We start from the raw sequence: 27,019 nt of genomic DNA, 5'->3' as shown, positions 1-27,019 counted from the left end.
CGCAGCGGCGGTGGAAAGCATCTTGTCCGGGAACATTACCATCTGGTTTGGGAATTGCTCTGCCAAGGACAAGAAGGCTCTGCAGAGAGTAGTGCGTTCGGCCGAACGCACTATGGGAACTTCACTCGCCCCCCTGCAGGAACTATACAACAGGAGGTGCAACTCCAGAGCAAATAAAATCATGGGAGACCCCTTCCACCCCTGCAACGGACTGTTCCAGCTGCTACGGTCAGGCAAACGCCTCCGTTGCCATGCGGTGAGAACGGAGAGGTTGAGAAGGAGTTTCTTCCCAGAGGCAATTCGGACTGTAAACGCCTATCTCACCAGGGACTAACTCTACTGAACGTTTTTCCTTCCATTATTTATTATGTAAAAGAATATGTGTGTTATGATTGTGTTTATAGTTTGTTTGGTTGTTTTGTTGTTTGTCTTTTGCACAAAAGTCCGTGAGCATTGCCACTTTCATTTCACTGCACATCTCGTATGTGTATGTGACAAATAAACTTGACTTGACTTGACTTGACTTGACTTGACTTGACTTGGTCGCTGGAGAAGTAGTAATGGGGAATAAAGAAATGAGAGATGAACTGAATAATGACAGATGAACTGAATACTGAAGTCACAGTGGAAGACATCAGCAATGTGTCAGAAATTCAAGAGAGTCGGGGGGCAGAAGTGAGTGCAGTTGCTTTCACAGAGAAAAGGGTGCTTGGGAAGCCAAAAAATCTCAAGGTGGAAATGTCACTTAGACCTATTTGGCTACACCCCAGGTTTCTGAAAGAGGTAGCTTTAGAAATTATGGAGGCATTAGTAGTGATCATTCAAGAATCACTAGAATCACGAATGGTTCCAGAGCACTGGAAAATTGCAAATGTTACTCCACTGTTCAAGAAGGTCGCAAGGCAAAAGAAAGGGAATTATAGGCCAGTTAGTCTGACCTGTGGTGGGTACATTTTTAGAGTCCATTATTAAGAATGAGGTATCGGAAGCACATGATAAAATAGGCCAATGTCAGCATGGTTTTGTAAAGGGTTTTATCTTGCCTGACAAATCTGTTGGTGTTTTCTGAGGAGTTAACAAGCAGGCTAGACAAAGGAGAGTCGTGGATGTTTACCTGGTGAGGCTGCTAAACAATATAGGAGCCCCTGGTATTAGAGGCAAGGTACTAGCATGGATAAATGATTCGCTTCCTGGCACAAGGCAAATAATGCCTTTCAATGAGACACCCCTTCTTCCTTCTAAACTACAGCGAGTACAAGTCCAGACCCTTCAAACACTCCATATGGATTAGCTTAATCATCCCCAAGATTATTCTCCTTAACCTCTTCTAGATCCTCTCCAAAATCAGCACATCCTTCCTCAGATATGGGACCCAAAAGTGCTCACAATATTCTTAGCAGTGCCTGAAAAAGCCTCAGCATTACATCTTTGCTTTTATATTCTCGTCCCCTCAAAATAAATGCTAACTGATTTTCTTGAAGAATTGCTAGCAGAGTTTAACTTACATAACTTACATAAATGTGCGGTGATACATTTTGAAAATTCAAATCAGGGCAGGACCTTAATGGTGAACAGTAGGGGCCCTGGAAAGTGCTGTAGAGCAGAGGAATCGTAGAGTACATCTACATAGCTCCCTGGAAATGGCAGGTAGATAAGGCAATGGGGTAGCTTTGGCACTCTGCCCTTCATCAGTCAGAAAATTGTGTATCGAAGTTGGAATGTTCTGTTACAGTTTATGAGGCTGCACAAGGAATAGTAACTTCAGTTTTAGTCAGCTTGCTATAGCAAAGATGCCATTAAACTGGAAAGTGTGCAGAGATGATTTATGAGGATGTTGTCAGATCTCTAGGGCCTCAGCTATACGGGGAGGTTGGGCACACCTGGACTTCATTCCTTGGAGCACAGAAGGCTGAGGGGCAACCTTAGAGATGTACACTATCACCTCTTGTACTACCATAGATTTGTTTTCTGATTGCATATTTTTGCACCATCTTGTTATCTGCAGTCTTTCTTTTCACTCTTACGTAATTTATATATCATAGATTTGTGTTTTGCGTGCACGTGCATATGCAAATAAACTCAATTCAACTTAAGAGCAAGATATTATCTTGTCTCTGAACTGCATTCTCTTTCATGTCAAGCGATCTACCAATTTCAATCTTGAATGAACTCTTAGTATTTACAGTCCTTTGGGGTACATAATTTTAAAAGCTGACGAACCTTGAGTACAGAAATCTATCTTCATCTGCTTAATCCCACGCTCATCCTGTTTCATCAAATGACCAGTTGGAATGCTGGGGTAGGCTGACCTATCAGGATATCAAAGAAAAAGTTGGAAAATGTGATAAAAATCCACTGTAAAAACATAAATGAATTGTTTGATGTTTTTTTTAAAAGACACAGTGACTTTTTAAGTGTTTATTTTTGAAGGAATCATGCAAGCTGAGTAACTTTCCATGTTCATTAAATATTGTCCACGATATTTAGATTTCACTTTCTGTTGGTTTAAATTCCTGTCATCTTGTTGTCAATTGCCAAACGAATTGAAAGAGTAAGACACACCTATTCTAACAGACTATATTTTTACATCATATTCCACTTACGTGCACTGGATATCAAATCAAATTGCAATTGTCCTCCAATCCCTGGCACAGTCCAGTTTCCCTCTAGTGGACTTCGACTTGTGGTTTCCCATGGGACCAGGTTATCCATTACTTTAAGCTGAGAAAATGTATAACACATTAATTGAAAGCTCAGGAAGTGTCAGGAAAGCTCAGAAACGAAACATTTCCCTCTATCTAAAATCATAGCTAAATGTCATGGCAGAAGATAAAGTGAGTAATTGTGTTGAAGGTGATGACAATGAAAGTCAGAAGGAGGAGAGGGCAAAGTGGGACAATAAATTGCAATATGTGCTGAGCTGCACTGGATTTGCAGTGGGTCTGGGAAATGTGTGGAGATTCCCATACCTGTGCCAGACCTACGGAGGTGGTAAGTACACTTCACAGATATAACTTGTACATATGCCTGTGCTTTACCTTCATGAAGTTCTCTGCAGACTGCAATTTCCTCCTGTTTGAAAATCACTGAGCAACAGTACCAACAATGGGCTTTAATTATATGAAACGATATACACATCTCCATTGTTTTAGCAGAAATATGGAATTATTTGAAATTAGTAATTTAATGCCTGCATGGAACTAGCTCATCAAAAGTTTTGGTTAGTTTAGTTTCGAGATACAGCGCGGAAACAAGGCCTTCAGTTCGCCGTGTCCGTGCTGACCAACGATTCCCGCACACTAACACTATCCCACACACACTAGAGACAATTTACAATTTCACCAAACTAATTAGCCTACAAACCTGTACATCTTTGGAGTGAGGAAGGAAATCAGAGCTCCAGGAGAAAACCCACGCAGGTCATGGCAAGAACGTATAAATTCCATACAGACTGTACCCGTAGTCAGGATCGAACCTGGGTCTCTGGCGCATAAGGGAGCAAATCTATTGCTACACCACAGTGCTACCTAAAAGTTGTCATTCCTTTTCAGTCAACATCACTTGCCAGTGATTCATAAGTATAAGGGATTTTATTAATTTGTTGATTTTGGAACTGTGAATTGATCAAAAACTATTCATAATCCCACTTGGTTCTGTCTAAAGGAACACCTACTATTATTGTATTAAAACATGATTCAATGATATTCAATTTCCTCACTTCATTTCCAATTTGGTCAGAAACTGATACTGCGGATTTGTGGTGTTGTGTACTGAGAGATCAGTTGATACATAATTGCTAACTTTTCAAAAAGTTGCAGGATTTGCATAATAACTAGAGATAGAATGATAGGTCATATAGCAACATTGATGTATGTCCCAATATGTGAAGCAGCTGAGCAAACAGGGTTTGAATGTACAATGTAAGAAAGAACTGCAGATGCTGGTTTAAAATGAAGCTAGACGCAAAATGCTGGAGTAACTCAGCGGGCGAGGCTACAGTATGGGTATGTATGAATATACAGGATGGGTGATATTTCCTCACTGGGTGTACACAATAATTAATCCTAAATGTTTTTACTGAAAAGGTTTGGCCAGACTATCCTCCTAAGTTCTAAGAACCTTTTTTATTCATTTTGTGAGATACGGACTTGGCAGAAAATGACAAATTTAAAATTTGAAGAAATTCTCATATTTGTAAAATTTGTTTCTCAGGTCTAAAGAGGGTTTCAGCAGGAGTATTGGCTGGTTTAAAAATAAAAATCAATGCATCATATTGGGCATTGCTAAACATTTCCAGTGGTTTTAATGCAACAATACTACTTAAAATGAATGAGTTCACATAAATTAATTGATTCAGTAAAACGGGCAATAGTGCCTCATAAGGTCATAAAGCCATGCAGCCCATCAAGTTTGCTCCGCCATCCAATCATGGCTGACCTATCGCTGCCTCCTACCCCCATTCTCCTGCCTTCTCCCCATAAGCCTCGCCCGCTGAGTTATTCCAGCATTTTGCGTCTACCTTCATTTTAAACCAGACACCTGTACTAATCAAGAAATAATTGTACAAGGACAGCAACTGAGCTTGTTACCAATTGTAGTGGCCATTTGGCTTATTTTGTGTGTCATTAACTATGGCATGTGTCTTTAAATTTTAGACTGCCCTTGATATTGTGGGTGGGATTTATGACGTATTTTAGGGCGTGTTTCTAGCTAAGTTTCTTCCATAGAAACATAGTTTTCAGTTTAGTTTTGGACCAGCATGGGGAAGGTTCATCCTTTGACCATGCGAAGTGTAACGGAGACACGAGGAGTTTTCTATTGTTTAATGCGATAAGCTGGAGTTCAATGAAGATTATAGTGTACGAGTCAGAAGAAGTTTGGATGTACCTTATTGCTTTTCATCAACAATAAAAAATCTATTAATCAAAGGACTGTGTTTTAAAGATTTATCTGTGAAGAAGCTCTGAAGATCCCCGATGGAGAGCTTGCATGCATACAAAGACATTCCCCTTAACCATGCAGTCCATTTAGCAGCTAGAGGGAGTAATCTCTTGAACGATGTAAAAATCTGCCGCTACACCAGTCTCCAAGAGAAACAATGCAAACGCTGATAGTCTCACCTCTGGTGCATAAAACAAAAGCTGAAAATTGTGAAATACACATCGGGTCAGGCTGCATCTCTTCGAAGAGAAAAAAAGTTAATGTTTCAGGTCTAGGATTTATGCATGTCAGCATTTAATTATGAAGTCTGTCTCCCAAGATATACACCAGAAAGAGAGGCAAGAATGGAGAATGGTATGCTTTTTTTTAAAGGTAGAGATATCTCAAGGCTGTGATGTTCCAGTCTGTTCTTTGCCTAAGAATTAAATTTCATGCTCACCCCATCCCTTCACTACATCACACACCAAACTCCAAGTTTTTTCAATACTTAGGAAATCCTCCAGATAAAGTGATTTAGAAGCATACCTCGTCTCATAACCCATCCTGGTTTAACATTTTATGCAATCTCTTTTCTGCTTGGTAACAGTGCAACTCACATCAATATATTGGACCAGAATCCATAGTTTTAAGTACACTCCCATTAATCTCACTGCTTTATATCATTTTCAATGCTATCCATCAGGAATTCAATTTCAAGACATAGAGAAACATTATGATGAATTGCAGAGGTGAAAGAAAGGCGCTGTACAGCAAGTTTCACTGAAGCTCTTTCTTTGTTGTTTTAATTTATGATCACAGGAACCTTTTTAATTCCTTATATTATTGCGATAATCCTTGAGGGAATTCCATTGCTTCACCTTGAGTTAGCAATTGGTCAGCGGCTCCAGAGGAGTAGTATTGGTGTCTGGATGTCCATTTCCCCCTATCTGGGAGGCGTGGGTAAGTTGTTACTTTGGAGATTAAAGAAATATCTTGTGTTTCGATTTAGCAAATGGGCATCATTACTGTCCTAGAATAAAATGTATTTGTAATTCGCGGACCCTACGATCCTAAGGTTTATGAGAGGTCGTGTTTTAAGGGAAACTGACCTTTGAAGTTTACTGCTGATATTCACAAAGCCTTTCAATTAAGAGGAGAATTCATTATTATAGCACTATTAACAAGGTGCCAAACATGCAAACTAAAATTAAAGGCTAAAATTGATTCACATTTTAATCATAAGAAATAAAGGCAATCACCATGTAAAGATGTCTAACATGGTTTCCCTGGCTAGACAGAAGTGATGGAATGACTCAGTGGGTCATGCAGTACCTGTGGAGAGAAAAGTTAGGTGACGTTTCAGATCAGGACTCTTCCTCAGACTCTGAAGAAAAGTCCTGATCTGAAACATCACCTATCTTTTTTCTCTAGAGATGCTGCCTGACCTGCTGAGTTGTTACTGATACACTGCAGCTCCTTGGGAAAACGATGGTCTAGGAACAAAAAGGAGCTGGTCATTTACAGCATTCCACTTTCTCCTCCTGCTCCAAGTTGCTGGGTTTCAGCACATTCTTTGCTTGCAGCAGCTGTCTGATTTCAATTATTTCTTGCCTGTAATTTTAAAGCATTAAAATGAACATTGAAAGGCATGAGGTTGGCAGAAAGTGGTTTATTTCCTGTGACAATGATGCAGATAAACCTAGGTAGATCTCTTTCAATTGATAGCATTCACAATCTGTTCTGCTGTTCAAAATGACACTCACCACAACAATCATACATGCTCCTGACCTCTGTCTATCATATGCTGGACTACCTCAAAAAGAGGTGCCATAGCACCCATACAATCTACCTCTCCTTCCCCCAACTCCAGTGGACTATAAACATCAATATAACCTCATGCAATTCTTCTAAAATGTACTACTTTCACTAATATTTGCGTTTATAACCAGATTCCAATGATACCAGCTTCAGAGCAAAGTTGGTAAATTATTTTTCTGAATGAATAGATTTCAGTTTCAACTCTGGTACCCTGCGAACCCAATTCAAAGAATACATATCACTGGTGCATAATTGTGTGTCTGGCCCGATTACAATAATAATGAGATAGATAAATAGATATTCAATGCTACAATCGTTATCAGACGATTGTAGCATTGACGTTATAGATAACCAATGTTTCATATCTGGGCTAATAAAGAGCAATTACTATCGCTTATATTTGTAGATTTGATTGTCAATTCCAGGTTAAAGTATTTTGTAACTCAATTATGTTATGGCAAAAATCATTCAATAAAGTCTTGAAATTCTGATTAAAATCCTCTTTGTTTTTGTCACAGGCATTGCTGCCATGCTCACATCCTTCTTGGAAGGTCTGTACTATAACACACTCCTTGCGTGGACACTCTGGTACTTTTTTAATTCATTTGAGGAACCACTACCCTGGAAATATTGTCCTTTAAACAACAATCAAACAGGTTACATATAAAGAAGAGTTTACTTGCCTTCTGATTGAATGTTATTGACATATATTGCTAATTATATTTCTTCATCACCAGATATAACCTGACCTGCTTATAATTTCCAATTTTCAGCATTCACTGCATTTCATGTTTGCTCTCGACTGCCTTGATTTATTTGTTTAATGAAGAATGGTTATAGGAAAGATTTGTGGCATCTGGGCACATGTAACCACATGATCAAAATTGCCTCTTCACCCCTGTGCCTTTGTTATCTTCCAGAATAACAGTTACACAGGAACTCCCCTCTCAATTGCAATATCAATTGACACAATGGTTATGGGAAAATGTGAATCCTATCAACAACAGCAAGTATTGGAGGTTTGCTACTTATTCCTTGGGTGCGTATTCAGAATCATTGGGAATCTCGAGCGTACCTCAAGGGTAGTCTGACCTGGCTATCGTATCTATGATTGATATTTTCCACTGCAAGTTCTCCATCTCAAATAATATCAACCCTCCACTTCCAAAAATGGAACCTTGTAGTTATATAAATCATTACTTTCACTAAGTCATGAAACTCTCACTGCTAACTGGAAAGAAAAGCTGAAAAAAGTTAAAAATGGCCTAATGTACTCCCCTTGAATAATTCTGATAACCTTGTCAACCTCTCCTGTACCTATAATGTGGTACCTTAAAGGCCTTGCTGAATACCATGTAGACAACATCTACAGTCTTGCCTTCATAAACCCCCTTGGTTACTTCTTCAGAAAACACAGATTCATAAGACACAATCTTCCATGTTTAGTTATTTTAGTTTAGTTTAAAGATATAGTGCGGAAACAGGCCCGTCGGCCCACCGGGTCCACGCCCGACCAGCGATTCCCGCACTTTAACAATATCCTACACACACTAGGGACAATTTTACACATACACCAAGCCAATTGACCTACAAACCTGTACGTTTTTGGAGTGTGGGAGGAAACCGAAGATCTCGGAGAAATCCCACGTGGTCACGGGGAGAAAGTACAAACTCCATCCAGACAGCAGCCAAAGTCAGGTTCGAACCCGGGTCTCCGGCGCTGCAAACGCTGTAAGGCAGCAACGCTACCGCTGCGCCACCGTGCTGCCCTGTTAACTATGTTGACTATCCCTAATCAGCCTTTGTCTATCCAAATGTATATATATCTTGTCCTCAGAATCCTCTCTAGTAACATACCTACCACAGATGTTAGGCTCACTGGCCTATAGTTCCCAGGCTTTTCCTTGCACACCTTCTTAAATAGAGAGACAACATTAGCCATCCTCCAGTCATCTGGTAATTTACCACTGTCCAGTGATGATTTATATATCTCCGTCACAGCTCCTGCACTTTTTTGCTCGAGCTTTAATGGGTCACACATTTCCCAGTCATCATGTCTTTCTCCATAGTAAAAGCAGCAGAAATATTCAAGAGTCAAGAGAGTATCATTTGTACCGAAACAATGAAATTCTTACTTGCAGCAGCAGCACGACTGGTTTGCAAACGCACAGTGCTCAACAGATAAAATAATTTAAAAACAAAAATAAAAGTTTAATAATTTAAAAAATCTATATAGTGCAAAAAAACCCAAAACTGTTATAGGAGAGATGTTGTTAAGCTGGAAAGAGTGCAGAGAAGATTTATGTGGATGCTGCCAGGACTTGAGGGCCTGAGCAATAGGGAGAGGTTGAGCAGTCTAGGATTGTATTCTGTGGAGTGCAGGAGAATGAGAGGTAAACTTCTAGAGATGTTCAAAATCATGAAGGGAATAGACGGTCTTTTTCCATCAGTAGGGGAATCAATATAGGTTTTAGTGAGAGGGCAAAGATTTGATAGGAGCCTGAGGGCCGTGCTCTCCCTGGATCACATGCAATCAAATGTTCTGCAACTGCCTTCACCTTCCCAACTAAAACTCCTCAACTTGATAACCGTGGGGCCTGTGTAACTCTTTATGAAAAGTGAATATTTAACAGAAGTTCCAGTCATCGCTCTGTTGGTATTTTGTTTGTAATGTGCAATGTTAATATGCATAATTGCCAGCATACTCCTTGAAGCTTAAACTGTTCCACAGTTATCACCACAAAATTATTGCAGTATTTTATGAAATTGGCATATTTTAGCAAAAAACTACAGGGAATATGATCACGGCTGCTTACACTGAACATTTATGGTTTACAACTTTCTGTGGATTTTGCAAAATGCAGCTATAATTCGCTATGCTTGATAACAACAGAAACAGAGTACAGAAGGTAGCAAGAGCCTGACTTATATTGAAGTTGTCCACAGAAATTAAGTCTCTCCAGGCTTTCTCCCACTCTTGCTGGGGCTCCTACTCTGGATTTAGCCACAGAGGTTCTGCTGCAGATACTCCTGGGATCTAGCAGTACAGGCGCGCCATTCCCTTGAAGTGGTGCCAAAAGTTGGTCAGGAAGGCTTTTGGTATATTGACCCTTTATGAGAAGTGAATATTTAACAGAAGTTCCAGTCATTGCTCCGTTGGTATTTTATATGTGATGTGGAATGCTAACATAGATATTGACCAGCATTCTCCTTAAAACTTAAGCAATTCCATAGTTATCACCACACAATTATTGCAGTCATTTTTCACATTGGTGAAACACATTTGGAGTATTGCGAGCTGTTCTGGTCTCCCCATTCCATGAAGGACATGGAAGCTTCGGAGAGGTTGCATCGGACGTTTACCAGAATGCTGCCTGGATTAGTGGGATAGATACAAGGAGAGGTTGGACAAAGTTGTATCATTTTCCCTGGAAAGTTGAGGGCAGAGGAGACCTCAAGTAGATTAAATTATGAGAGGCATAGATATGGTAAACAGACAGAACCTTTTTCCAAGGGTGGAAATTTCAAAGACTAAAGGCCATAAGTGAGAGAAGTGAGCTTAAAGGAGCTGTGCAGGGCAAACATTTTACACAGTGGGTGGTGGGTACCTGAAACAACCATCCTGGGATGGTGGTTGAGGCAAATATAATAGTAGTGTTTAAAAGGCTTTTAGATAGGCACATGGATATGCAGAAAGTGGATGGATATTGATCTTGTGCAGGACGATGAGACTAGTTTATCATGGAATCATGGTTTGGCATGGATTTTGTGGGCCAAATGCTATGCTGTTGTTCTATGTCCTATCTCCTATATTAGCAATCCATTATTTTAAAGGAAAAAATAAATACTGTCCATCAAAATCTTTATTCTACCATTCATTTCATGCGCTCAAGTCATTTCAAAGAAATGTACATCCAATTAAACCCCCCTACATTCTCAGTGCCCTCCCCCCCAGGGTCCCCCCTATTGTACTCAGCGGCCCCACCCCTCATCCCCCACTGGGTCCCCCCTTCATTCTTGACAGCACCCCGTCGACGCTGGTGGTTCGGGGCCATGTTCGGAGGCAGCAGTGGACAGGGCAGGTCCTCCGTCCTCAGCGAGCGAGTCATCGGTCTGCAGTGAGTGAGCATGGCCTGCTGGAGGGCTTGTCCCCGGCTCACCGGGATATTCCTGCCGTGTGACTTAAGGTGTCTCCCACATCTTGATTGCAAAGTCCAATTTCCGCTGGAGAATCTCCTGAATTCCCACCAAATTAGATTCCCATTCATCAACCAACAGCAACTTGCCCAAATTGTAGGAGGTTAATTGAGTCATAGAGTCATACTATGGACCAGAGGGCACAGCCACCGAATAAAAGGATGTATGTTTCAAAAGGAGATGAGGAGCAATAAATTTCACTTACACTTCTTGAGATTATTCACACGTTGAAATTCAGAAAATCTATATTCTCAAATTGCTGGTACATCTTCACTTCGATTGACTGTGCAAGTTAAAGTAGACTTTGTTCCACATCTAACACTAAGTCACCCCATCATCCAGTTCCTTTCCCCTCCTTCACCTCTTCCATCAGTTATCCCTCCTTACTCTGGGTCCCACATTTTTCTTCCAACCCCTTGTTCCATTTGAACCACCACCTTGGTTATACATTTCACTCCATATCTTCCTTTCTTATCAAATTCTACCATCTGCATCCCTTTGTCTTCTCCATTATTCACATCCAGCTTTGGTTATTCCCTCCACCCTTCTCACCCCTACCCAACACATCAGCCAATCAATCTCTGCTTCCATCTATCGCTTGCCTACTCTTGCCCTTCCCCTCCTCTTTCTATCAGCTTTCTCCCCTCGTTTCCATCAGCCTGAAGCAAGGTCCTGAGCTAAAATGTCGTTAGCTCATCAGGTGCTGCCTGAGCTAGAGAGTTCCTCCAGCAGTTTGTGTTATTGTTCAATATTCCGACCTCTAAGGTCACATGCATGTTCATTCATTAAGTAAAGTTTTTGAAACCTTTCCTCTGGAAATTTCTACTCACTGTGTTTTGTATTTTTTTGTAGGGCTTATTAAAGAGTGTGAAGAGAGTACTTCTGTAGATTACTTCTGGTACAGAGAGACCTTGAATATCAGTCCTGGTATTAACACGAATGGAGGTGGCCTGCAATGGTGGATGGTTTTGTGTCTTATTGGCGCTTGGTTAGTTGTGTACATTTGCATTATAAGAGGGATTGAAAGCTTTGGAAAAGTAAGTTTTAAATATACTACTGTTTGGCATTTTTAATCTAATAATAAGTTAAGGCTCTTTGGTGACAGTATTTATTAGCAAAATTACAACCTCTACATCCTTGTCTGCAAATGAATCTCACCCCTAAACAAATGAATTGCCGGACAGTTTAACCTGCTGTCATGTTGAGTTTTCGCTTTAGAGGATCCTTCCGGGGGAACTCTGATGCATAATCCACATGGTTTGACGTGGTAAATTGACAGTGGTCAGGATCCTATTCACAGCCAGGGTCTCTTAGTCATTTATATGTTACAGAACGAGGCTCAATTACTGACATTCACACCTCCAATGACAAAAGTTTATTGGCTCAAATCCCATGCTGAGATTTAAATGTGTAATCTGTGATGGGGCATCTGTGCAGATTTGGGAGAGTGCTGCCATTTAGATGGGATGTACATCTGAGAATAAACACAAAATGCTGGAGTAACTCAGCGCGAAATGTCGCCTATTCCTTTTCGCCAGAGACGCTGCCTGACCCGCTGAGTTACTCCACCATTTTGTGTCCATCTTCAGTATAAACCGGCATCTGCAGTTCTTTCCTACACATGTTAATCGGAGAAGCTGTCTTCCCTCTCTGGTGGGTATAAAAGTGAGAAGCTCTCTTCCAAATCCCAAATTAATACTTAACTATCCAGTCAATTGAACTGAAACGGATTGTCAAGATTTTAAAGAATGTGAAGCATGGATGTATACAAATCGGTTGCTGTGTTACTCACAACATATGGTGCTTTGCACTTTCAGAAAGCTGCTACGTTAATATTTTATTTTTTCCTGGATTTCCTTAATTGGACCAGCAGTTACTTCCAGGATTATTATCTTCCATTGGAAGGTTTTAAATCCTCTTTGAAGAATAAGCAGCTGAATAGGTCCTCAACCAGTCGCTCAGTTCCAGTTCCACACCAGGCCTTTTGAGTTAAAAGTCAAAGCTCTGTGAGAAGCTTTCTACAGCATTAAAACTCATTGGTTAGTTATTAATGGCAATTGGAAAACTCCTAATTATAAACCTGGATTTCACTTTTTCTCTTTCTTGCTTTTTCTCCTTTATTTGTTTCTAACTAAAGCTAAAAGTTAAAATTGAAGCTGTACAATAACTGTATTATTTCATAAGAGGGAGTTAGATGTGGCCCTTGTGGCTAGAGGGATCAGGGGGTATGGAGAGAAGGCAGGTGCGGGATACTGAGTTGGATGATCAGCCATGATCATATTGAATGGCGGTGCAGGCTCGAAGGGCTGAATAGCCTACTCCTGCACCTATTTTCTATGTTTCTATATGCCGTTGGTTATATTTTTGTACATTTGCTAATAAATAAATAGTTTTTAAAAACCTGGATTTCGTCAACGACGGATTTAAGTTCAACTAGAGGACCAGCTTCAGTTGACCAGCTCCAGATCTCAAGCAGGAGACTGATATAACCCTTGCTGACCCTTCCCTCCATGTTATAGAGCCGAGAACCTTGCATATTCTCCAATTCAGGCAACATCCGGGTAAATCTAATCTGGGTGCTCTTCAGTGCAATAGTCTTGTCACAGTCATTCATGGTCAATAATTAAATAACTTCGGAACATTGAAATTGGGGAGAATATTTAAAATCCTGCTCATTTTGCATTTGCAGGCTGTTTACTTCACTGCAACTTTCCCTTACCTTGTACTAGTCATTCTCATGATACGTGGATTAACACTGCCTGGGGCCATCGATGGTTTGATCTACCTAATTATTCCAGATGTAAGTAAGCACACATGTCTGTATGTGAAAAATGAACATGGTTTTATTTTTATTTGTTCATGTGGTCCAGATGTCGCTGCGAAGGCTTGCTTCAATTGCTCAGCCCTTATAGATCAATGTCCTGACACTATTTGTGAAGTCAATTCAGAGTCAACTAACTTGGTGAGTCTTTTGTCAGGCTAGGCCAGTCCAACTTGGGATGGTGCTTTGTGCAGAAAGGAATTGAAGATGCTGGTATTTACCAAATATAGAAATAAAGTGCTGGAGTAACTCAGTGGGTCAGGCAGCATCTGTGGAGAAAAAGGATTGGTGATGTTTCAGGTCTGAAGAAGGGTTCTGACCCGAAACGTCACTGACTGACTTGCTGAGTTACTCCAGCATAGTTCAGCACAGGAACCTGACTAGCACTCGGGCTAAAGATTGGATGAAATGCTACACTCTGAAATGTACGAACATATCTCGAACGATGTTTTTTAGTTTTAAGAAATTTTTCCATTCTTCTTTAACTATCTCTTTCCCCCTTTTTTTTTCTTTTTCTTTTATGTTTTTGTTTTTCTTTCCTTTCTTTTCTTCCTCTATTTCATCTATCTCTTTAGCTCTATCTAGTTAAAAAAAAATGAAGAAAAAGGTAAAAAGTATTGGAGACAATGTAATAATAACTGACAATATTATCAATTTAAAAATGTAAGACAGTAATGATGTAATAGATTATGTACCTATCTCCAATAAAAAATATTTTCAAAAAAAAAAAAAAAAAAAAAAGAAAGGAATTGAAGATGCTGGTATTTACCAAATATAGAAATAAAGTGCTGGAGTAACTCAGTGGGTCAGGCAGCATCTGTGGAGAAAAAGGATTGGTGATGTTTCAGGTCTGAAGAAGGGTTCTGACCCGAAACGTCACTGACTGACTTGCTGAGTTACTCCAGCACTTTGTGTCTATCTTTAGGATGGCACTTTTTTTGTCCTGGAGGACATTTGGGAACAGAAAAGGATTTTACAGTAATTACTAGTTTGTAACACTTACTATTACCAATGGCAACTTTGTATACCAGATTAGATTCAAACATCAAAAGAACCAATGGGTTTGACCTTTTATGCAGGTCCAATAACTAATGTAACCCCCTGGATAAAACCATGATACATAGCATTCCATATTAATGTGCAGTCAGTTTTGGGCTGAGGATGATTTGTTTCCACTCCTCTGTAGTACACTCACCATGAAAGGAGGTACAGTGATGCATAACCCCTTCAAATGGGCAAAAGGAAGACATTTCAGTGAACAAACCCTATGATGTATTAATACACCATTTAATTTTATTTTCCTATATTGCTTATCTAGGTTAATCTCAACAGATTAATTGGCCAATTGCACTCGGTTGTTATTGAATTATTTTCTACAGTCCAGCTGGCTCCTTGAGATATGTTTCACATAGTTTGTGGTGAAACTAATGAAAGCCATTTTAAAACTTTATCAGAGGCCCATACTGAGAGAAAATGGGCAGTGGAGTCCCACAGTATCAATGCTGGGTCTAATATTGCTCACCATTTGCAAAAATAATGGACTCAGAAATTGTGGATGTGCTGTCAAAATATGTTAATATAAGGGCATGCTACTGTTAATTTGCAAGATTGCATCAACATACAGCATTCTCGACAGACATAAAAAGGTTTGAAAAGAGGTAAATCAATTCTTATAATAACATGGATGTGGTTAACTTGGATAAGTAGCAAAGGAAGATAAGGAATTTATCCCAAACAACGTACAATGAGCTGCTGTCTACTCTGCCTGGGCAGTATTGACCGGGAAGAATTTTTAACTTCATAGTTTTGAATTTGTTAATCGTTTGCGACAAGTTAATAAATCATATGAATAGTGCTTCTTTTCTAGTGGGAACAAATTCGGTAGAAATTTATATTTATTTAAAAAGTCAGAAAACAGATAACATTCTTCTTCTTCTTGTGTATGGCGTGCACAGACTAAAGTTGTAGGACAACTTGTTCTATTTGATCTTATTAGATTGTGCACGTCGGGTTGATTGCATTTGTCGAAACAGGGTGGACCACGTGAAGGTTGCAATCTTCCACCCCACACATAACAGTGATACGCTGAAGAGGAAGCTTGATACCTACACCAGGGAAAGGAATAGAGATGCAGGGGATGGATGTAAGAATTAATTCAGCAACCAAATAAGCATCAGCTCTACCCTGTTAGCCAAACAATTTGCTTCTGAGTCATCAATTCAATAGAAGCATAAGAGTTGATTATTCATATAACGCTGACAATTGCATTGCTTCTGGAGCCGAGGTCATCCATTATTATTGATTAAACCTAGTGCACTTTCTTTAATCAGACTTTCTATGAAAGGAAATGTTGGTGGTCATTCATCAAGTAGAAGGGCCAATCAAACTCTGACCAATTCAGTAAGGATGGCGGAGGAGTGGAGTAGTGGAACAAGGCATTGAATGAAGAGGGAAGAATGAAAAGTTCTAAAAGAGCTGTAAAATCAATCGGGTAATCTTGAACAGTGACTGTGACACTGATTTAGTTTGATTTAGATTGATTACATTTTGGGTTTAGGATGGCACAGTAGCGCAGCTGGTGGAGCTGCTGCCTCGTTTATATGACTTGGACGCAAGTCTTTTTGATAACAAAATTTAAGCTTGATACGTATCTTTACAGTCCAAATATATAAAATACCAATGTGACAAAATAAGAGGAAGCTTCTTAGAATTGAAATGACACCAATAGGAAACCCAGAGGTGCAGTCAAATGTTAATTGAATTGTGCTGATAGACTGAGCAACATTTGCTGCTCAAAATTCAGTGATCTCAGGAATGAAAAAACTTAAAACCTAGGAGCAGGAGCTGGCTATTCCGTTCATTCACCTCCGCTGCCATGTCTGATCTGATCTTTTGACGCAGTTCCACTTTACCGACCCTTGCCTGAACCCTGTACCAACCACTGCCTTGAATATACTTAATGTCACAGCTTCCACCGATGTCTGGGGTGAAATATTCCACAGATTTATGACTTCCAAGAGAAAAAAAATTCCAACTCATCTCGAGGCCACGGTCATATATACACTCAACTGGATTCCTTCCCCCACTTCATGTTTCAATTCTTCTCTCATTCTTCTAAACTTCAGAGAGTATCAGAAATCCTGTGCAATCTTCAAACATCCTGGGAATCAATCCAGGGAATCTTCACTGTACTGCATCTAGACTATATCCTTCCTTAGATAAGTAGACCAGAAAGCTATACGCTGTCTTAACATATGGTGTCTCCAAAGATGTCATGTAGGGTGTCTCCAGTTTTGTAGGGTGGAGATTACAGATCATGTCTCTGGCAACCTGTGACTCAGCTCTCTAAATTTAGAAAAAGGATCAAATTTTTATAGTGAAAAAAATATACATTTCATATTTCATATCAAAGGTTGAACAAGTTAGGGCTTTATTCTTTGGAGCGCAGAAGGTTAAGGGGGGACTTGATAGAAGTCTTTAAAATGATGAGAGGGATAGACAGAGTTGATGTGGATAAGCTTTTCCCACTGAGAGTAGGGAAGATTCAAACAAGGGGACATGACTTGAGAATTAAGGGACAGAAGTTTAGGGGTAACATGAGGTGGAACTTCTTTACTCAGAGAGTGGTAGCTGTGTGGAATGAGCTTCCAGTGAAGGTGGGGGAGGCAGGTTCGTTTTTATCATTTAAAAATAAATTGGATAGTTATATGGACGGGAAAGGAATGGAGGGTTATGGTCTGAACGCAGGTCTATGGGACTATGGGAGAATACGTGTTCGGCACGGACTAGAAGGGTTGAGATGGCCTGTTTCCGTGCTGTAATTGTTATATGGTTATATGGTTATATCGGGCATATTGGACATTTCTTGGCACCTTGGTTGGATGACTTTCATGTATGGTGATGAGTTTCTACAGCCACGCAGCTATTAGCAAAGACAATCACAGTTAAAATTGAAGCTAGTAAAACAAGTCATTGTTTTTAATAAATGCATTTGTTCTCTCATTTTATTTCAGTTGACTGTGTTGAGCCAACCGAGAGTGTGGTTAGATGCTGCGACCCAGATCTTTTTCTCATTGTCTTTGGGTAATGGAGGACTAATTGCATTTTCCAGCTATAACTCACTGAAGTAAGAATGTTAGTTTCTGTAATCGCGTTCACAAGTCCAGAACAATCAGAAACATATCCATATGTCTAACCAAAGGTCTCTTAAATGCCACTATCGTATCTGCCTCAACCATCAGCACCGGCAGTACTTTCCAGGCAATCACCATTCTTTGTGTAAAAAAAAAACATGCCTCCCACATCTACATTAAACTTTGTCCCTTTCACAAAGTTTCTACTCTATCTACGTCTTTCATAATTGTATATAGTTCTCATGTCTTCCCTAAACTTCCTATGTTCCAGAGAAAACAATCCAAGTACATTCAACTGCTCCTTGTGGCTGAAGCCCTCTAATCCTGGCAGTATTCTGGTAAATCTCCTCTACACCCTCTCCAAAGCCTTCACATCTTTCCTACAAAGGGGTGACCAAAACTGCACGCAATACTCCAAATGTTGCCTTATGCAAAGTTCTAAAAATTCTCCAGTCCTCCAGGACCTCCCCTGTGGCTAGATAAGACAAAAAGATCTTTGTCAATTATATGGTTATAAGGCGGCTGTTAGTTTCTTGCTTCTTTCAAGAACCAGAACAGACTGGCTAAAGATGGAGAAGGAGGACTGCTTACTTTTTGAAATAGGCTCAATTCTTCTAGCTCCAATTAATTTGAATAAAAAAACATACGGAGGAAATCTGATTATACATAGTGCGATACGTATGTGGAAACAATTAAAACTCACTCTAAAATTGGGTAATTTATCGGTTTTTCTCCCGATGGCAAATAAACCTTCTTTTAAACCGTCTGTTTTAGATAGAGGATTTGTCAAATGGAAAACCCATGGAATTAAAATGGTGGGAGACCTTTATCAATAAGCCATTTTTCTCTAATTTCAGGAACTACAGCAGAAATACGAGTTACATGCTAATAATGTTTTTAGATATCTGCAACTTAGAGACTATGTAAAACTACACATGGTTATATGGTTACATGCAAGACTATAGATTTAGGGGCCAGAAACCCTTGATGAATGTTTGAATAGACATCCCAACACAAATAAGTTAATATCTTATATTTAGAAACATAGAAACATAGAAATTAGGTGCAGGAGTAGGCCATTCGGCCCTTCGAGCCTGCACCGCCATTCAATATGATCATGGCTGATCATCCAACTCAGTATCCCGTACCTGCCTTCTCTCCATACCCTCTGATCCCCTTAGCCACAAGGGCCACATCTAACTCCCTCTTAAATATAGCCAATGAACTGGCCTCAAATACCCTCTGTGGCAGAGAGTTCCAGAGATTCACCACTCTCTGTGTGAAAAAAGTTCTTCTCATCTCGGTTTTAAAGGATTTCCCCCTTATCCTTAAGCTGTGACCCCTTGTCCTGGACTTCCCTAACATCGGGAACAATCTTCCTGCATCTAGCCTGTCCAACCCCTTAAGAATTTTGTAAGTTTCTATAAGATCCCCTCTCAATATTTATAATATCCTTTTAGATACTGAGGTTCCGTCTTCAGAATCATACAGACGAGCATGGGAAGACGAGTAGGCTCGACCCATAATAAAAGACACATGGGATGAAAGCTTACAATATATAAATCACTGTTTGTTAAATGCTAGACACTCCTTGATACAATTTAAAATACTATATAGATTACATTATTCGAAGGCAAAATTAAATAGGATTTTTCCAAATATTCCCCCTCTCTGTGATAGATGTCAATTTCAAGAAGCCAACATAACGCATACCTTTGTAATGTTCAAAAATTCAAATTTTCTGGGTGGACATTTTAAAAATTATTTCTGAAGTTATCAATATCCAACTGGACCCAGAGCCAAAATTAGTAATATTAGGATTATCAGAACATAGCACAAACTTTACGACAAGTCAGAGACAATTTCTTTATTATAGTCTAATAACAGCAAAAAAATTAATACTAAAATTTTGGGAAAACCAGCAGCCCCCAGAATTAAAATGTGGATTATGGAAATGACTGAGACCTTGTACTTGGAAAAAAGACTTGTCTTAATTGACAAACCAGAATTTTTTGTTAGAATATGGTCTCCATTTATTGAATATTTGAAAAGGTAAATTGGTTTAGCACAGATCAGGGTTCAAACCTGAGTTTGGGATTGGATGAATAGTTACAATCAACATTCCCCGGATCTATCTCCATAATCTTGTCATTGGTAGCTTCTTTCTGCACCTCCATTTTTCTCCCTTCTTCTTCTCTCTCTATTACTTTCTCTCATCTTTTTCTCCCTTTATCTTTATACTTAAAAAAAAAAACTGAAGCCATGTAAGAGATCTGTAATTAAATTGGCGCTTTCTATTATTTGTATACATGCTTCTAATAAAAATATATATTTTTAAAAGAACCAGAATAAATCCCATCTAGTCTTGGGGCTTATTCACCATAATGCTCTTTGAGAGCCCCAACATCTCTTGCTTCATAATCTCAAACTGCCCTTGAATATTGGTATTTTCCACACCAATCTCACTATCCTCCGCCACCTTGTCCTTAAAGAAAATAAATACAAAGTACTCATTTGGTGCCTCATCTACACCCCAGACTCCAAGCACAATTTTCTTCTTTCATTCGTGAGCAGTCCTACCTTCTCCTTGGATACCCTTTTGTTTTCATAGAGGTATAAAATGGTTTGGGATTTTCTTTAATCCAACTCCACCTTCATGTAGGCCAGGCCCTTGAGTCCTGGCAACATCCTCGTAAATCTCTGCACATTTTCCAGCTTAATTAAGTCTTCTGTATAGCAGTGTGACCAAAGCTGAATACCTAATAAGATTAGAGTATGGCTGATGCTGGTTGGTGTGGAACTCGATGGGCTGAAGGACCTGTGTCCATGCTGTACATCTAAACTAAACTCTGCTCTACAACACTCCCCAGAGACCTGCCATGTTCTCCAGAGATGCTGCCTAACACATTGAGTTACTCCAGCACTTTGTGTTCTTTTGTGTATTAACCAGCAACTGTAGTTCTAGCAATGAGTGTTCCTACTAATGATACAATGATAATCCCTTACTTGGTTATAGTGGACAATTGGCAAGAACGGACACCATATCCCACTCCATGGTCCAATATAATGAGATTTACTGAATTGAATGTTAGTTAAATAAACTTGATACATACCAGCTTATCTTTCTAATTTTTTTTTCTTTTTTTTCCTTGTACGTATGACTGCAGAAACAACATTTCACTTGAGCCTCTATGAAGTTCAAGTGACAAATAAATTGTATTGTATTGTAATAGTTTTAGTTATCCCTGGCTGGTATAAATTATTTGCCTGATACCCATTTAACAAAACATTCTTCTGTTCCTAAGGAATGATTGTGAGGTGGATGCTGTGTCAGTGGCTGTTATTAACAGCTTTACTTCTATCTTTGCCTCCATCCCCATCTTCGCCATACTTGGATTTAAAGCAACTATGGGGTATAGAGATTGCTTAAACCAGTAAGTGACGTTCTCCATGCTACTCTCCATTTTAATCAACGGCAATATAATCAAAAATATACTACATCAAAACCTTGGATGTGCACCATTAAATAATTTAATACATGCTAATAAATGTTGCTGTGCACCTCTAAGGAGCCACATAATTTCCACAGCCAATCGTGTGATATTTTAGGTTCCACTAGTTTAGAGTTTTTTTTAAGAGGCTCTTATTCCGATTCAAATTATTTTATTGTCATGTACAATAAGGTGCAACAAATTTCCTTGTTCACACAAAGTTCACAGAATAAACAGTAGACATATCGTAGTGATAAATACACTGTATAACAATAAATACAAAGTGAAGTGAAAAACAGCACAATGGTGGAGGATTCGACTGCAAAAAGTCAAAGTACTATAACGGACTAACCGAGTGAGGAAGAGCAAAGAATAAAAATACGTGGCAGGCAGCAACTTTGGAATATGTGTGAAAGAAGTGATGTGTGCAGGAGTCAGATATATTTAACTACATATGTGGTGAAAGATTGATTTGGAAGAATTGATCATGAATGAGGTTGGCCACAATGCTACGACGGCAATGGAGATGCGAAAGAAGCTGGAAGTGCTGTTCGTTACAACAAGAAGGATTGGTTCTGCACAGCAAAGGAGTGATACTTGAGAGGATCCAATGTAATCTGGCAAAAGAGTCACTGGCAACTAGTGAGGAAACGTAAGGGGCCCAAAACCAAATTGTCACCTATCCATATTCTCCGGAGATGCTGACCGACCCGTTGAGTTACTTGAGCACTTTGTCTTTTTTTTTTTAGAGGGATTCAAAGATGAATGAGCAGGAAAGGGTTGATCTCATGCCGGGCATTAATGATAAAGAGGAGATCAGAAGTCCAAGAGATGGACCCCATGCAAGACCTGAGGTTGACAGTAGCATAGGCATTGTGGCATAGACAGAGGCAGGGGAATTATGAGGGTAAGTCGACAGGGAACCAAGATACAGTACATCTTAACAGCTCAGAGGCAATGAAATATACACAAATTCTAGATATTTCTCTCCTATTCTAGCCACAATGAGCCCTTCTGCTCACTGCTGTATGTAATCGGATAATATCCGATAAGATGTATTTTATTTCATGGCATTGCATGCTTGTAAACAAATGTAAGAAAAGGATTGTGGACTCTTTTTTTCCAAAGTCTGAAAGTATCATTTGTATGGTTTGTATTTACATTAAACTTCTCTCAACAGCAATATATTACTTATATCAAATGAATTTGATATACAAGATGGAAATATTACAAGAGAAAATTATATTAATTGGTTACATGATCTGAATGCTACCCATGATGAACAAATCCTGTCTCTCAGTTTGAAGAATTGTGACCTACAGAACTTTCTGAATCAGGTATTTCGATTTAAACAGACTTCAGAATCATTATGAGAATCGTTCACAATCTGTTAAACAACAACCTCAGTCCAATTAACAGAGCAGTAAATGGCCAGTGAGTGTCTTGAAAACCACGACGATGGGTCATGTGACATGCAAATAGCATACCATTGCAGAACTTGAGAATGGGGCTATATATTTATATATTTAGGTTCATTTGTTAATTAGATCGTAGGTTAATTGGCCTCTGTAAACAAAAATGGCACTTGTGTATAGGGAATGGATGAGGAAATGTGATCACACAGAACCAGTGTGAATAAGTGATCAATGGTTACAGCTCAGCATTCAACACCATTAAACCGTCTAGACCGATCACCAAACTCGGTAACCTGGGCATCGACCCCTCCCTCTGCAACTGGATACTGGACTTTCTAACCAACAGACCCCAGTCTGTTAGGTTAGACAAGCACACCTCTTCAACCCTCACCCTGAATACTGGCATTCCACAGGGCTGTGTGCTGAGCCCCCTCCTCTGCTCCTGCTTCACCTATGACTGCACACCTGTACATGGTACTAACACCATCATCAAGTATGCAGATGATACAACAGTGATTGGCCTCATCTGCAACAATGATGAGTCTGCCTATAGGGAGAAGCTCCAGCACCTAGCAGCATGGTGCGCTGACAACATATAACCATATAACCATATAACAATTACAGCACGGAAACAGGCCATCTCGGCCCTACAAGTCCGTGCCGAACAATTTTTTTTTTTTGCCTGGCCCTTAACTCCAAGAAGACCAAGGAGCTCATTGTAGACTTCAGGAAGTCTAGGGGCGGCACGCACACCCCCATCCACATCAACGGGACGGAGGTGGAACGTGTTTCCAGCTTCAGGTTCCTGGGGGTCAACATCTCTGATGACCTCTCTTGGACCCACAATACCTCAACTCTGGTCAAGAAGGCTCACCAGCGTCTCTTCTTCCTGAAGAGATGAAGAAGGTTCATCTGCCTCCTCAGATTCTGGTGAACTTCTACCGCTGCACTATTGAGAGCATCCTTACCAACTGTATCACAGTATGGTATGGCAACTGCTCTGTCTCCAACCGGAAAGCACTGCAGAGGGTGGTGAAAACTGCCCAACGCATCACCGGTTCCACGCTCCCCTCCATTGAGTCTGTCCAAAGCAAGCGCTGTCTGCGGAGGGCGCTCAGCATCACCAAGGACTGCTCTCACCCCAACCATGGACTGTTTACCCTCCTACCATCCGGGAGGCGCTACAGGTCTCTCCGTTGCCGAACCAGCAGGTCCAGGAACAGCTTCTTCCCTGCGGCTGTCACACTACTCAACAATTTACCTCGTTGACTGCCAATCACCCCAACCCCGGACACTCCTCCCACAGGAAAAACACTATGACTGTATGCATGTAAATAGATTTATTTATTGAAATCATATTCTATGTCGCTCCTCCAGGAGATGCTAACTACATTTTGTTGACTCTGTACTGTATACTGACAATGACAATTAAAGTTGAATCTGAATCTGAATCTGAATTGGTTGGTGTGGACTCAGTGGGCTAAAGGGTATATGTCCATGCTATATCTCCAAAACTATATATAGTGCGAAGTGCAAGAGATTTCCACCCACAGAACAATTGAGAATGTGCTCTATTTCTTCCTGTTACTAGGGCAATTGCCAATTCATATGTTATCATGACTGACCAATTGATTTCCAACATTATTATTATTTATATCTCGAGGACCTTGGCTGTGCATATGGTTTCACAGTAAAATAAAAAGTGCTGTTTGTTAGAAATGCTCCTGACTCATACGAAGAAAGTGTATGATATCAGTCATTTAAAATAGAAGTAAAACAACTAGTGGACTGGTGCGGCAAAAATAATCTAGAATTAAATGTCGGCAAAACGAAGGAGATGGTTGTCGACTTCAGGAGGGCGCAGCCAAAGCATACACCCCTCAACATCAGTGGCACTGCAGTGGAGAGAGTGCAGAGCATAAACTTCCTCAGCCTCACCTGGTCCAGGAACACCACTGGGACCGTCAAACGGGCCCATCAGCGACTGCACTTCCTGAGGAAACTAAAACAGGCCTCACTCCCCACCAACATCCTCAGGACTTTCTACAGGGGCACGGTGGAGTCTGTACTCGCGTACTGCATAAATACGTGGTACTCCACCTGCAACTGTTCGGACATGAAGGATCTGCAGAGGGTAGTGAGGGGAGCAGAGAGGATCATTGGCGTCTCCCTACACTCGGTACAAGAACTGTTCCAGAGCCGCTGTCTGAAAAAAGCTCAGAGAATTGCTAAGGACAAACTGCACCCCCTCCACATACACCTGGATTTCCTTCCATCAGGCAAGAGATATCGAAGCATCAAAGCCCAGACTACAGGACTGCTAAACAGCTTCCTACCACAGGCTGTGAGGCTGCTAAACAGTCACTCTGCACTCACAGTCACCTGATTCTGCGGCTGGCACGGACACTTTAATAACTGGCACTGATCACTCAAATCAGCTGCCCCGGACATTTTTATGATTGGTTTATTGTATTTTAACATTGTGTTTTACCTGCTTCTAACTATTTATACTGTTCCATCAGGGACTGGATTGTTTTTAGTGTTATTATGTGTAAAATGTTTTAAATTTCATGTGCGATGCTCCGGTATTCCCTGGGAAACGTCTTTTCATTTTGCACTGTACAACTGTTGCTTGCAAGATGACAATAACGATTGATTGATTGATTGATTGATTGATTGATTGATTGATTGATTGATTGATTGATTGATTGATTGATTGATTGATTGATTGATTGACTGATTGATTGATTGATTGAACAAGTTGCCCACATCTATTTTGTGCTAAAGACCAAAGATCAATTTCTCCCCTGGGATAAAAGTGGTGATGATTCAATTTGAATCTTATTAATGTCTCAGTTGGAATTTTGTCCACTTCTGTGAGCTCAGTAATATAATAACATTACGGTGTAGGTTGTATAGTACTCTCTTTGTCTCATTGACCGGGTTATAGTGTAATTCATTTTTGTGTACAGTTCAGTACAAGTACCACCATGGGCCGCAGAACCGCGGGGGGGGGTAAGATCGCCCCACTTTTTGAGTTGTGGATGGCCTGTATTATCGCCCAGTTTTTGGAGGTCGATCAACAACAGAAAATATTAATTGTGCCACCCCCCCCCCCTCCGCTCGGTCACTCCGCTCCCTCACCAGGTACCCTCGAGGTCGGTGATCAGTGATCGCTCAGCCCCCCCATTGGCAAAAACATCCCGCGGCCCCTGATCACTATACATATATGCACATTTTAAATAAGTATCTCAGATACAGTACGTGCATAACATAAAGGAAATATTTTTTAGAGGTTAAAGTGTCAATTCAAAAGAATAATACTATCTAATAAGAAGTAATATAAATGCAGGGAAATAATTCATTTTCCATTCATTTAGAAAAGATATGGTTGATTAGGCATTCCTTTTAAACTTCATTTCACACATGTTGGGGTTCAGGTAATAAGTTTTGGTTATGTCAACATTTTTCTTTGAAAAGGGCAAATGTTTAATAGCATTTCTATTTCATTCTCTCTTGCTCAGGGTGCCTCAGGTACTGGACTGGCATTCCTTGCTTTCACTGAAGCCATTATCAGAATGCCTGCCCCTCAGCTATGGGCTGTCCTGTTCTTCATCATGCTCTTCACTCTGGGCCTGTCATCAATGTTTGGCATCATGGAGGGCATTCTTGCTCCCTTGTTGGATCTGAAGGTGTTTCCAAAGTATGTTCCTAAAGAGATGATTACAGGTATGTGGCCACTGGCCTTGAGCAATCCTTTGACTGTTGCAGCATTGCAAGAAGGGAGGCTGGCTTTGTACTGAATAAGATGTTAACTGTTGAAGATTAGCACTCTTTGCTGCACCTTCACTGGAATCAACAGACACAGAGTACTACACAGATACAGCATTACATCAAATGACAAATCTAATTTCCTGATAGTGTCAGGATCATTACCACCATAACATGGTGAGATTGGAAGGATTTGCAATTAGAGCACTAATATTGAAAGTCATGAGGTAATATTTAAAGGGTTTAGGGAAGAAAAGGTAAATTAAACTCTTACAAGAGCGTTAGCAGTGGTGCCAATAAGAGCTGATTCTGTTCTAACCTTGGTCTCAGTCACAATACGATAGAACTTTATTTATTCCAGGAGGGAAATTGATCACAAACACTAGTGCATTATGGGGCTGAGGTTTCAGCACAGTACCGAGAAAAGGTGATATCATATAACCATATAACAAT

The 27,019-nt window shown here is 40.1% G+C and overlaps 1 protein-coding gene across 1 annotated transcript in view; it reads left to right on the top strand.

Moving 5' to 3' along the window:
* The first annotated feature begins 577 nt into the window (after window positions 1-577).
* Window positions 578-27,019, top strand: part of LOC129710791 (sodium-dependent neutral amino acid transporter B(0)AT3-like) — a 38,945-nt gene continuing 12,503 nt past the window's right edge. The window contains exons 1-9 of the mRNA XM_055658042.1: window positions 578-2,991; window positions 5,740-5,880; window positions 7,257-7,394; window positions 11,788-11,972; window positions 13,625-13,735; window positions 17,770-17,882; window positions 21,195-21,323; window positions 22,561-22,717; window positions 26,320-26,524. Of these exons, the coding sequence (XP_055514017.1) occupies window positions 2,820-2,991; window positions 5,740-5,880; window positions 7,257-7,394; window positions 11,788-11,972; window positions 13,625-13,735; window positions 17,770-17,882; window positions 21,195-21,323; window positions 22,561-22,717; window positions 26,320-26,524 (1,351 nt within the window). The 5' untranslated portion in view covers window positions 578-2,819. The remainder of the gene's footprint in view (window positions 2,992-5,739; window positions 5,881-7,256; window positions 7,395-11,787; window positions 11,973-13,624; window positions 13,736-17,769; window positions 17,883-21,194; window positions 21,324-22,560; window positions 22,718-26,319; window positions 26,525-27,019) is intronic.

Source organism: Leucoraja erinacea, chromosome 2 (assembly GCF_028641065.1).
Source record: "Leucoraja erinacea ecotype New England chromosome 2, Leri_hhj_1, whole genome shotgun sequence".
NCBI classification, from domain to species: Eukaryota; Metazoa; Chordata; class Chondrichthyes; order Rajiformes; family Rajidae; genus Leucoraja; species Leucoraja erinaceus.
The sequence above is the reverse complement of the archived record's forward strand: the minus strand, read 5'-3'. Positions and strand labels throughout refer to the sequence as shown.